The following is a 10,677-nucleotide window of genomic DNA, read 5'->3' as shown; positions in this document are numbered from 1 at the left end:
GGTCAGCAGGGAAAAAAAGGGGGGGTAGAAACAAGAGATATTGCGCGTCAGGATGGCGTGTCTGCATGCGTCACGTTGCACGCAGACACGCACCCACACACACGCCAAGAGGCCAGTGCTGGAATGGTGGGCCCCGCGACGTCACTACAGAAATAACAAAATCAAGAGGATCCGCGTCAAGGACAAGACAGAGCTCGAGGAGAAAACGAAAAGAAAGAAGGACTAAGAGGGAGGACAATAACAGCACATAACAGAAATCCCAGCAGCCAGCAAAGCGGCAGCAGCGACTATCCCATCCCATCACAAGGCTCAGCGATGGCTCTGCGCTCTCACGTGTCCATCCCACCCACAAACACGTCAGCAGCTGCACGCATTACCACCACAGCTCACCCATGCCTGTGCTACACAGCGGCTATATGCTGGCCGTTAAGGATGGGCCGCCTGCCGCCCAATCGACTCGCGCGCCTTGCAGGCTCTTCCCGTCCTTCCTCGTCCCGTTCTCGGATGCCTGCTGCGCGATCGGCGTCAGATGGACGCAGCCGCACTGCACGCCCCGACCCACGAGGGCAGAACCCCAGCGTCTATCTTGTGGGTAATAGGGGGACGCTGGCTTGGTGTCTGGGGGCGGAGCCCGCCCACGCAGCCGGCCCCCGCGCCGAGGTCCACAGCAACCGGGGACAAACGGAAGCGGGTGCGCGCGCGGCGCCACAGCGAGGGAGAACGGGTCCGCAGTAGCAGCCACAAGCGTTTTCTGCCGTCCCACGGCCCACCCAACTGTCTCCGCAGCGGGCCAGGCCCCAGCCCCCACACCCGGCGCGGCAGCCGCACACAAAAGGGGACCCCGCAGCCCACCGCCGCCGCAACCGCGAGCGCACGACTATCAACCGCGCACCTCGGCCATCGCCGCCCTGGCGCCAGTCCGCGCCGCGCCATCCGCCGGCATCCCGCTGGGTAACGATATGTCCAAGCACATACAACGGAAGCGTGTGGGCGTAGGGCCTCGAAGTGGGACAGGAAGAAGAAGAAAGGGAAAGAGAGAAAGAGCGATGCGGAGGCAAGAATGGCGGCGGGAGAAAAGGGGGTGTGATAAGAGAATGAAGGGGGGGGGGGGGCAGAGAGGAGCGGAGGGGGGGAAATCAGGTAGGATATGGGTATCCAAAAAAGATGAACGAGAGAGGAGCTGCCCATCTTTACGTGAGCATCTCGGCGCCTCCACTGTCGTTCGCTTCCTCAACAGACTCGCACACGCACTGCACGCACCCCCCCCCCTCCTTTTATACACATAGGCTGGTCATGGACACTCCCCCTCCCACCCCCTTCTGTTCCTTCTCGCCCCGCCTTGCCTTTGCTGACCAGAGAGAGACATGAAACAGCGGAACAGCGTACGCACTCACAGAGTGCGCTAAGGTGAAAGAACGAGGAAGTACAACAGGAAAGGCAGCAGAGCAGGAGGGGAGGAAGAGGGGGGGGGGGGGGGCAAAGCAAAGGCGTGTGAGGCACAGCAAGAAGGCAATCGAGAGCTGAGAAGTTAAGAAAAGAGGGAAAGGGGAAAAGACGAACACTCATAGAGAGAGAGAGAGTGGAAAGACAGCGGCGTAAAGTGACGGACAACTAAAACGTTGAAAAGGGAAGCAAGCGCGCGCAAGGTAAAGCAAGGAGGAAGGAGAAGGGAGTTAATAGAAGGGGGGAAGCGGCCCGGGCGGAAGGATGGAAGAGAGATGGTGTGATAAGGGTTGAAGAAGGGGAAAGAACGGAGGAGCTGACACGGTCGTGTTTCCCCGCTCTCCTTTCTGTGAAATTCGCTCTTGAATGTATGAACAGCATCATCTCGCACAACTGCCGCTTCGCCTTTTTCTTTGTTGCCTTCTTCTCTTCACGCTCGCTCCTGTTACTCCTCTTCTCTCGCTTCATCACTCCCTCTGAGATCATGAGCCGTGCTGTGCCAGCTCGGGAAAGTGCAGTTCCTGGGCATTTTCATCGTGTGTAAGCTTCCCTCTCTTTCTCTGTGACCTCACTTGTTTTGCGGTTTAATGTGTACTGAGCTGCTTCTTAGCTCACCTGCTTATTTGTGTTGTCGTCGCTAACTCTACAGGTCAGAGGAGCCGGTGGGAATGGAGGAGGCAGTGAAACCTCTCGCCTGTTCGACTGCTTTATCCGACTTCTTCTTCACGGGTATAAATTGCCCTCTTCCCTTTCGGTCCCATCTTGTCTGCTCGCTCTCTGACCATCCAGGTGCGCACGCAGGAGTGCGTCTGTACGTGCGTGTCTGCGTTCCCCCTCCACAACCTCTGGTGAAAGAGCACGACGCGTGAGCTGGCATGTCGCCCTCCCGCGCTCCCCCCTGCACCCTCCTCATAATACTCAAAGTGCGCGCTGGTGCAGTGGCGCAAAAAGCCTTGTCGGTGGTGTCGAGAGAGGGTGCGACTGAGAAAGAGCGTTGAGGAGGGAGCAGGGGGGGGTAAGAGGTGCACACACACACGCAGGCGCCTCACATCTCTCTCCCTCGCCCATTCAACCAGCCCACGACTGATACTGCTCGATGTTTTGCTGCCTTCCTTTCCCTTTCCATGTTTTCCAGCAAGCCTCACTACTATTTGTTTCTCCTCCGCAAGCGGGCAGTGAACTTGCGGAGACCAACTAGAGCGAGATAAGCCTCCTCTGTAGCATCCGTCCGTCTCTATAGTCGTCCAATCCAACCTTCCGCCTCCACAGCCCGCACGCGCACTGCGTGCCTGAGTATGCTGACTTGTCCTCTACATGTTCCACGACTCTGTGATCGACCCTTTCAGACGTGTGTTTGCTTCAATGCAGAGAGAGCGCGTGCGACTAAAATGACAGTGGCGGCCTTCGTGTCCGTTAAGCCCGTCTCGACGCTTTCCTTTTCTCCCTCTCTGTCACTTTATGCTGCAGTGAAGACGCCCAACTTCCCCCCCCCTTCCTCCCCCTCCCCGACATCCACACTCGGTGAGAGTGCGTTGCATGACAGCCCCAGCGTAGATGGTGTGGGCCGGTATAACAAGAGGAAGTGGCGTGGCCAAGAAGGGGAAAAGCTAGTCATCCGAGTCCAGCTCCATAATGCGTTCGCTTGTGTGTTCCGCTGTGCATGCGTGCGTGTGCTGATCCTCAACGTAGTTGGCATCTCGCACGGAGTGTTGTCCCCCCCCCCCACTGCCAAGGCGCTGGGCAAAGAACAGAAGAGCGAGCAGAGACGCAGAACCAGGCAAGAAAGAAACCGCAAGCAACCATCCTAGTAGCCCGTCTCCTGCTGCTGGGTGCGCCGGTTGCCGTAGCCAGCTCGCTGCTGGTTGCTAGTAACGTTGTTGGTGAGAAAGGCACCCGCCTTATCCCCGCTTACAGCGTTAGTGTAGCTGGCGTTGTTTGAGACAGCGCTGGCGTTTCCCTTCCCTGAGCGACCTCCCTTTCTAGTGGCAACAGTCGCGTCGGCGAGGTCACTCTTCCCCTGGAAAACCGGTTGCGGCTGCGGCGGCGTCGGGGAATGGAAAAAGCCACTGTTCTGAGGCGACTGCTGCTGATGTGCCTGACCTGCGCCGTTGTAGCCGCCATTCACGTACACCTGCGGAGACTGAGTATCACCACGGCGAGCCGGGTGCTGTTGCAGGGGCATTGTCGTGAGCTGCTGCATCGGGGTACCATATTGCAGAGCATAGCTGGCTGGCTGCTGCTGCAGTATCGGTGTCGGGAAGGCCGCCGCGCCAGGGAATGCGCCAAAGTCGCTAGGCGTTAGCTGCGGCATGTACGCCTGCTGCGGCTGATACAGTTGCGGGGCCGCGGATGCGGTGGGGTACACGAACGCCTGTGGCGTCACCTGGGGCTGCTGCTGCTGCAGCTGAGGGATGCCGTAGGGGTTGCCATACTGGTACTGCTGCGGCAGGGGCATGTACCCGCTCAGGAGCGGCTGCTGGAGCTGCAAATGAGGCTGTAAGAGTAACATGCTGCTCGGGCTGCTGCCGTCATTGCCTCTTAGGGCATTGTTTTTGCCGTCACTGTGCTGGTTGTTGCTGTGGGTGTTACCGCCACGCCCGCTACGGCCTGCACGATTGCCGCGGCCATTGCCGTTTCGGCTGGCGTGTGTAGACCCGCCGCCATTGTGGCGGTTGTCGGTGCCGTTGGTGTTGTTGGCGCTGCCTCGGTGACCGCCGCTGCGGTGGCCGTTGTTGTTTGCATTGCCACCGTAGTCGGGGCCACTAACATCGATTCCTTGGCCGAGGAGGAAGGCGTTTGTGAGAATGTTATTCGACACCATCTTGCGCAGCAGGTGGCGACCGTAGACGGACTGATTGATTGTGCCGATGTGGGGCTGCACGAGCTCGCTAATGAGCTCGCGCTGCGTGGCCGAGACGGCCTCGAAGAAGCGCTGCACGACGTAGTTCGCGTAGGTGTCCTGCATCATGTTCACGAGGTAGTTGCCGCCCTGGAAGTCGCTCAGCGGCTTCTTCAGCTCGTTGATGATGGCATCACGCTCCTCCTCGGTCGCCGTCGTCACAATGCGCTCGGCGACGTTGCTGGCAAACTTGCTGCAGGACAGCGCATACAGCTGCGGCGTCAGCTGCACGACGAAGCGGTGCCGCAGATCCTCTGGCGCGTTGAGCATGGCGTGCTGCACGACGTAGTTACCGTATTGATGCACCGTGAACTCGTTCACACGACTCAGCACCGCCTCCATAAGCGGGCGAATGTTCACACCCTCGACGTCGTGACATTTCTCGAAAGTGCGCTGCAGCACGCGGCAGCCGTAGGCATGGCAAGCCAGCTCGCCTAGAGATGGAATAAAGGCGTCTACCACGAACTGCGCGCCCGCGGGGCACACCTCGACGACCTTCTGCACGACGTGGTTCGCGTTTTGGTCAAAAACGAAGTCGACAACTCTCCCGTCCAGCTCACGGATGATGGCGTCGCGGTCGGCGGCGCGCATGTTCTCCACCGCCTTCTGCATAACACGACAACCGTATGTCTGTACAGAGTACTCCAGCAGGTGGCCACGCACCTTTTCCGTGAGACGGTCCAGCAGCCTCGCCTCCCTGATCTCCTGAAGTGCGCTGAGATCGTTCTCTACTTTGGGCACAACGTCGAACATTTTCTGCAACACGTAGTTGCCGAACACGTCGGTCGCCAGCTCCCCAAACTCCTCAATGACCTCATTGAAGATGGGAACAATGTTCTCTGGCTTCTCTAGGAGTCGCTGCACGAGGCGGCTTCCGTCCTGGTCCCTGCAGAAAGTACAGATGTGGGCTTTGATCTGCGCGTAATCCCAGTCAGGTCGGAAGGTATCAACGTACAGCTTCACAAGCGCCTGGGACGAGAGCGTCTCTGCTGCCTCCGGGACGGCCGCAGTGGCATCACAGTCGCTGTCTCCATTCCCAACGCGGTCGCCGACAGCACCGTTCGTGGAGGAAACAGACGGCCTCTCGCCGCTCGGCACCGCGAGGGCTCCGGGTGCGCGGGCCTCACGCACGAGGTGGTGACGGCGGCGCGTCAGCGGCAGCAGCATGCGAGGGTCTCGCGGGTTCTTTGAGTAGTACAGTTGGTGGTATTCCTCCGTGTAGCGGTACTCCTCGTCTGGGTTTACCTCCTCGAAACCTCCGACGCAGAGAGAACCGCCTGTGCCCATGATAGTCAGTACCATCGGTGCCGTCTCGGCACGGCGCACCGCGCGGGGGTCTGCCACCAGTAGGTCATCGGCGCTTGAGGTGAACATATCCTCGCATTCTGTGGAGCCCCAGTCGATGTCCTCCACGCGAAGATGGGCGTCGGGCGCGGCGGTCCAGTTAGCGGTCATGGCTTCACTTATTCCTTCGCTTTTTGCTTTCTCAAGGGTTGGTGGCCTCACTGCGGAGTGCAGGTGAGATGGGGCTGACAGGGGGGCGAGGGAGTGCAGGAGAAAAGGCGTGTGCGAGTTGTATGTGGTGCCTTGGGACTCTCCCCCAAACGCCTGTAGCCTTCTCGCTTGCCTCTCTCTCTCTCTGAGGTTATGGGCGCACGTGTGTGTCTTTATAGAGCTGAGCGCGCGTGAAAGCTTCCCCTGGGTGTTGTTATGCGGCGCCGCCGTCTCCGCTGGCAACCCTCTCGACGAGCAAATGAGAAGAAATCAAAACAAGGGAAGGCCTTTAAGGAAACTAAAAGTAAGCCGGAGAGGCGAAATAAAAACGTGCAGTGTGATGAGAGCGCCTTCCCTCCTCGTTGCGCTTTGCTTACAGGCTCAGCAGTGGGAGCGATGACGGCGACAGCGACAGTGAAATGTTTGCTGCTGCACAACGACAAACAAGTTCACGTGTGAAGAGAGGGGGGTTACGGGATAAGCTGCAAGAGCAACTTGAAGGGGAAATTATAACGTTGATGATGTGTGATGGCACTAGTCGCCATCAGAAGACGTGTATGCACGGATGCGTATTGCATGAACAGGCACAAGTTGAGCACGCAAAGAGGAGAAGGAGAAGGAGGAGGGTGAGGAAGCTGGGCAACATAGCCGCACAAGAGCCGTTGCATGGACGTGGAGGGGAGGAGAAGAAATGCACCCTGCACATGCAGAACAATGCGCACACTCCCTTTCGCTTGCCCCTCCTCGGTTTGCTTACGCCGCCTCAGCATCAATCAGTCAACATACCGAAGATCGTGCTCGGCCTTCAGCGGCCCTGAACTCGCCTCGCTTCCCTCTCGTCCATACACACGTGTGTAAACACAAGGTTTTGCCGCCATGACACGTTCATCGAAGCGAAAGTACCCTGCATGGACGCAGAGTTGAGGAATGAGAGTAAGAACACGCATGGTGAAGCCGAAAAATGAATCACGTATAACAAGTTGCAGCTCTTCTCGCACGCAGACACGCCGCCGTTCCACAAGCGAAAAGACGCAGCGGCGAAACACAAACGCGAAAGAACGGGAGGCAGTGCGCGGCAAAAGCGCCGAAAGGAGGAAACGTATTTTGAAAAAGAAGAATGGCAAACTTAACGCCATCCCAAGAGCACCGCCACCGCGAAAATGAACACCCAACAGCGACTAGAGGCGCGCACGCCAACTCGTGGGGCAGAGTTACAAGAGAAAGAGAAGGAGATGGAAGAGGCCGATGAGGGGAAAGCGAGCGAGGCGAGACGCATCGGTCTATCAGAGAGTGATGCGGAAACAAGAAAAGGACGGACGCAAAAATGAATTCTGCCGCCATGACGATCGCGTGACTGCGGCGCCCGTTCCTTCGTAGAGGAGCGCACGTACGAGGAAAGGTGGGAGAGGCAGAGAAAGAGAGCACGGGAGTCCCTTTCACCAACGCACTGACACGCCGGCAGCGCGGCGGCGCACCTCAGGAAAATGAGTTAGGAAGAAGCGTTGCTTCGGGCAAACATGCTTGACACCGGTGCAGCGGTGCGCTCCTGCTCGCCCTTGCGCATCCCCCTCGGGCTGAGAAAACCTTTGGGCACTGCCTGCAGAGTGGCAGGGCAACGTGCACGGCCCCTGTGCGTCCTGGCCACCGGTGCGCTGAGGTTGCGGCGGCGTGGCAACTGATGGCGCTCCCGGTCAGAGCGGTCGCCCCGTGGAGAAAACGCCACCGGCGGTGGTGAGACTGCTTGAAGCGCCGTCGCGCTTGAATAGACATTGTAGTAGTTAGAAGCCAGTCGCTCGAAGACGCTGCACTGCGCCGGCGGCACCGGACCGGCGCAGACCTGCGCCGCCGCTCCACACGCCTGATAGGTAGGGTTGGCAGCCCAACCGCGTGCATACATAGCGGCAGCGCGATCCCCAACCCTCCCACGTGGCTGCTGCTGGGCTGGGAATCGCGCGCTGCGTGGAGTACGGATGGCTGAGGGGCAAGACGCGTGCGCACTCGACTGAGCCGTCTCTACTTCCACCACCTCCACCCCACCACCGCTCATCATGCTGTAGTATCGCTCAAACCGCACCGCTGGCGCCTTTTCTGCCGCAAGCTGCACCGTTTTCCCAGCAGAAGCGGTACGAGGGAGCTTGTTTGGTGAAACGTTGGCCGCCGCAGCAGCAGCAAGCAGCTGAGGAGGGTACTGTGGGCCTTGGTGCTGTACCATGATCGTCTCCCCGCTGGGTCCACAGAGGTCATACTTGGCGGGTACGCAGCCGCTGCGAAACCGCTGATTTTCCGCCAAGCACGGGCTTCTCACAGCTGGCACCACCATTAGAGGGGCAGCCAGCGCCGCTGCAGCCATTTTGGTCTCGATTGACTTCTTCCAAGTGGAGACTCCGGTCGGCGTCTTGCTCCGCGTCGCCTCCGACTCGCACTTCTTCTGCTTGACAGCCTTCGCCGACAGCAGCGCTGCAGCAGCCGATAGTGCTGACGTCGCATCCTCACCTCGACCAAAATGCATGGCAGAAGAACACAAGGGACCAAAAGGAGTCGGCTTTGCTGCCTGCGCCGCCGCCATGTCCCCGCTGGCCACCGTCGACGACGCGGTGCGAGCGAAGTAGTAGTGAAGCTTGTCAGGTATCTCTAGCGCAGAGGTGCCGACACCCCGCGGCGCTGCAGACGGCAGTGCTGTCAAGGTAGCTGCACCGGCCGCCACGGCGACGCTGTGAGCAGCCCCCTGCCGCTGACGCTGGTTCGGATGCGTTATATACGTTCCCGTCGTCTCATCCCAAGCAACACCGCGCTTCACAGGGGAAGCGCCGCTGAGCTTCGACGAGGGAGACGGCGGTGACAACTTGGACACACCACTGTCTGAGCGCCGCTTCCTGCGAGGTGATTGGTTGCCACTGCCCCCCGATTCGGGCTTTTTGCCCTCGAAGGACACACGCGGCGTGCGCGGCGGCGGCTGAGTCTTGCCTGCCCCGCCATTGTTGTTGCCCGCGGCTGCCGCATCGCCGAGCTCACTGCCGTGCGCTGTATTGGCCTGGCTGCCCAGCGCCTTGGTGGGCGATGAAGGAAAGCGAAGGCTAGGAGCAGGGGTGGTGCAAGCCACTTCCTTCGGAGCCGGGCGACGGCTCGTCCTGGGAGACCCTAGCACTCCTGTCGCAGGTTTCGTCGCTGTCACTACTGAGGCCACCGGTAGTGGTGGAACCGGTGCCGCTGCGACCAATGCCGCCCAGTCCGTGCCGCACACGCTCGTAGTACCACCGCCAGCCAGCCACGGCGGCGGCGGCGTGCAGGACGACGAGGGGCTTCTGTGATTACACAACGGCTCCGTGTAGGCAAGCCCCACGTCCTCGTGGTGGTGGCGAAAGGTCGAGGAGGTGCAACCGCGCCGGTAAGCGCTCAGCACAGTCATCGCCTTGGAGTCCGTGAAGGCAACACAGTGTTTCTGCTGCGGATGCGGTGCTGGTGCGGCGAGCGTAGCCGTGGGGTTCGCGTGGTACGCTGTGAGCTTGGCAGCCACTGTCTTCCGCGGCTCCTCGTCGTCGCCAGCGCCCTCGTGGCGGGTAGGGGGCAGCGGAGGAGGTGTGACCGGCGCAGAGCCTCGAGTACCAGCGGTTCCTGTAATGCCTGACTTCGGTGTAGCCGGTGAAAAGGGCTCGGTATGTGGCGGTGGTGCGACTGACGGAGAGACATCTCGGGGCTGCGCGTTGGCAGCGACAGTGGTGGTGGTCAGTGCAGGACTCACCGAGGGCCGATACTCGCTGTGCGCAACACGAGCGCTGGGAGAACTTCTGGAGATGCTGTCATGCTGCTTCAGAACGGTACCGAGTGCCAAGGCGGGCACAATGGGAGCAGCGGAGGCCACCACGGCACTGCTTCGGGAAGCACGATAACGCAGCGTCACGGTGGCCGGCATGTCTGCCCCCACCTCTTCCTCTTTCACTGGGGTCTCGGTCGGTCGGAGCTCATTGTCACCATCGCTGCTCTCGCTCGACATGGAGGAGACGGTGACGAGGGTGCACACCGACTCGCCGCGTCGCGCCGCGCTCGTACGGCGCAAACAACTCCTGGTGCTTGCCACTAGCGAGGGTGCGGTGCTGCCACTGGCGGGAACAGCAGTGCGGCCTGTGCCCCTGGGCTTGCGCGCGTCGTCTTGGAGAGCCGTGTTGTCGTTCGGCACTGACGCAGCAAAAGGCCTCTTCGCGTCAGAGGCGACGGCCGTGTTTAACTTCGCTCCTGCGCTTGTGGCAGTCAGCGTGTTGATCGGCAGAGACTTGAGGGCCTTTGAAGCGGCCACAAGAGGCACCGCTGTAGAGGCGGTGGCGGCAGCGCCGCTGGAAAGCGAGGCCTTGGCGCTGGTGTTGCCGTGAGAGTTGAGAGAGGCGCCGCCGTTGGCCAGGACGTACTCCAGGCCGGCGGCGGCGTCATTCATTTCGAAGAAAATTCGCAGCGCCTCACACCGCACCCTCGGAGTGGCGTGCGCGAGGACGAGACGCTCCTGCTGAGTTAGCTGGCGGTCTGTGTAGCGGTCCAGCAGGGTCTGCATCGACGCCGGCAGCGTGGCGCTGCTGCAGTCAGTAGATTCCCTATGCGTCATCATGAGGGTAGCGGCGAGATGAACAGCGTGCCGCGGTAGGCGCCAGTCAGTCGTGAAGATTTCGACGCAGACAGCGAGGGAATAGAGAGAGTCGAAGTAGCCAAGTGAGAGAGGGCACTGACCGAGTGAAAAGAGAAAGGCAGCAGCGTAAGGGATGTGCGGTCAAAGCTGCGTGCGGCGGGTGGTGGCGGGCACGTGGGCAAGGAGTGGTGGGTGGCCGTTGAGAGCGAAAGATAAGAAAAACAGTAAC

At 60.2% G+C, this 10,677-nt stretch overlaps 2 protein-coding genes across 2 annotated transcripts; both read right to left on the bottom strand.

Moving 5' to 3' along the window:
* Positions 1 to 3,247: 3,247 nt before the first annotated feature.
* PUF2 (putative pumilio protein) lies at positions 3,248 to 5,797 on the bottom strand (the record flags this gene model as incomplete). The annotated part of the gene is made up of 1 exon (XM_001564017.1): positions 3,248 to 5,797. The coding sequence occupies one exon, from the start codon at positions 5,795 to 5,797 to the stop codon at positions 3,248 to 3,250; it is 2,550 nt and encodes an 849-aa protein (XP_001564067.1).
* A 1,528-nt stretch (positions 5,798 to 7,325) lies between these two features.
* On the bottom strand, positions 7,326 to 10,430 carry LBRM_18_1440 (conserved hypothetical protein; the record flags this gene model as incomplete). Its single annotated transcript, XM_001564016.1, has 1 exon — positions 7,326 to 10,430. The coding sequence occupies one exon, from the start codon at positions 10,428 to 10,430 to the stop codon at positions 7,326 to 7,328; it is 3,105 nt and encodes a 1,034-aa protein (XP_001564066.1).
* Positions 10,431 to 10,677: the final 247 nt, after the last annotated feature.

Source organism: Leishmania braziliensis, chromosome 18 (genome assembly GCF_000002845.2).
Source record: "Leishmania braziliensis MHOM/BR/75/M2904 complete genome, chromosome 18".
Taxonomy (NCBI): domain Eukaryota; phylum Euglenozoa; class Kinetoplastea; order Trypanosomatida; family Trypanosomatidae; genus Leishmania; species Leishmania braziliensis.
Note: the sequence above shows the minus strand (reverse complement) of the source record. Positions and strands in the feature narration are given on the sequence as shown.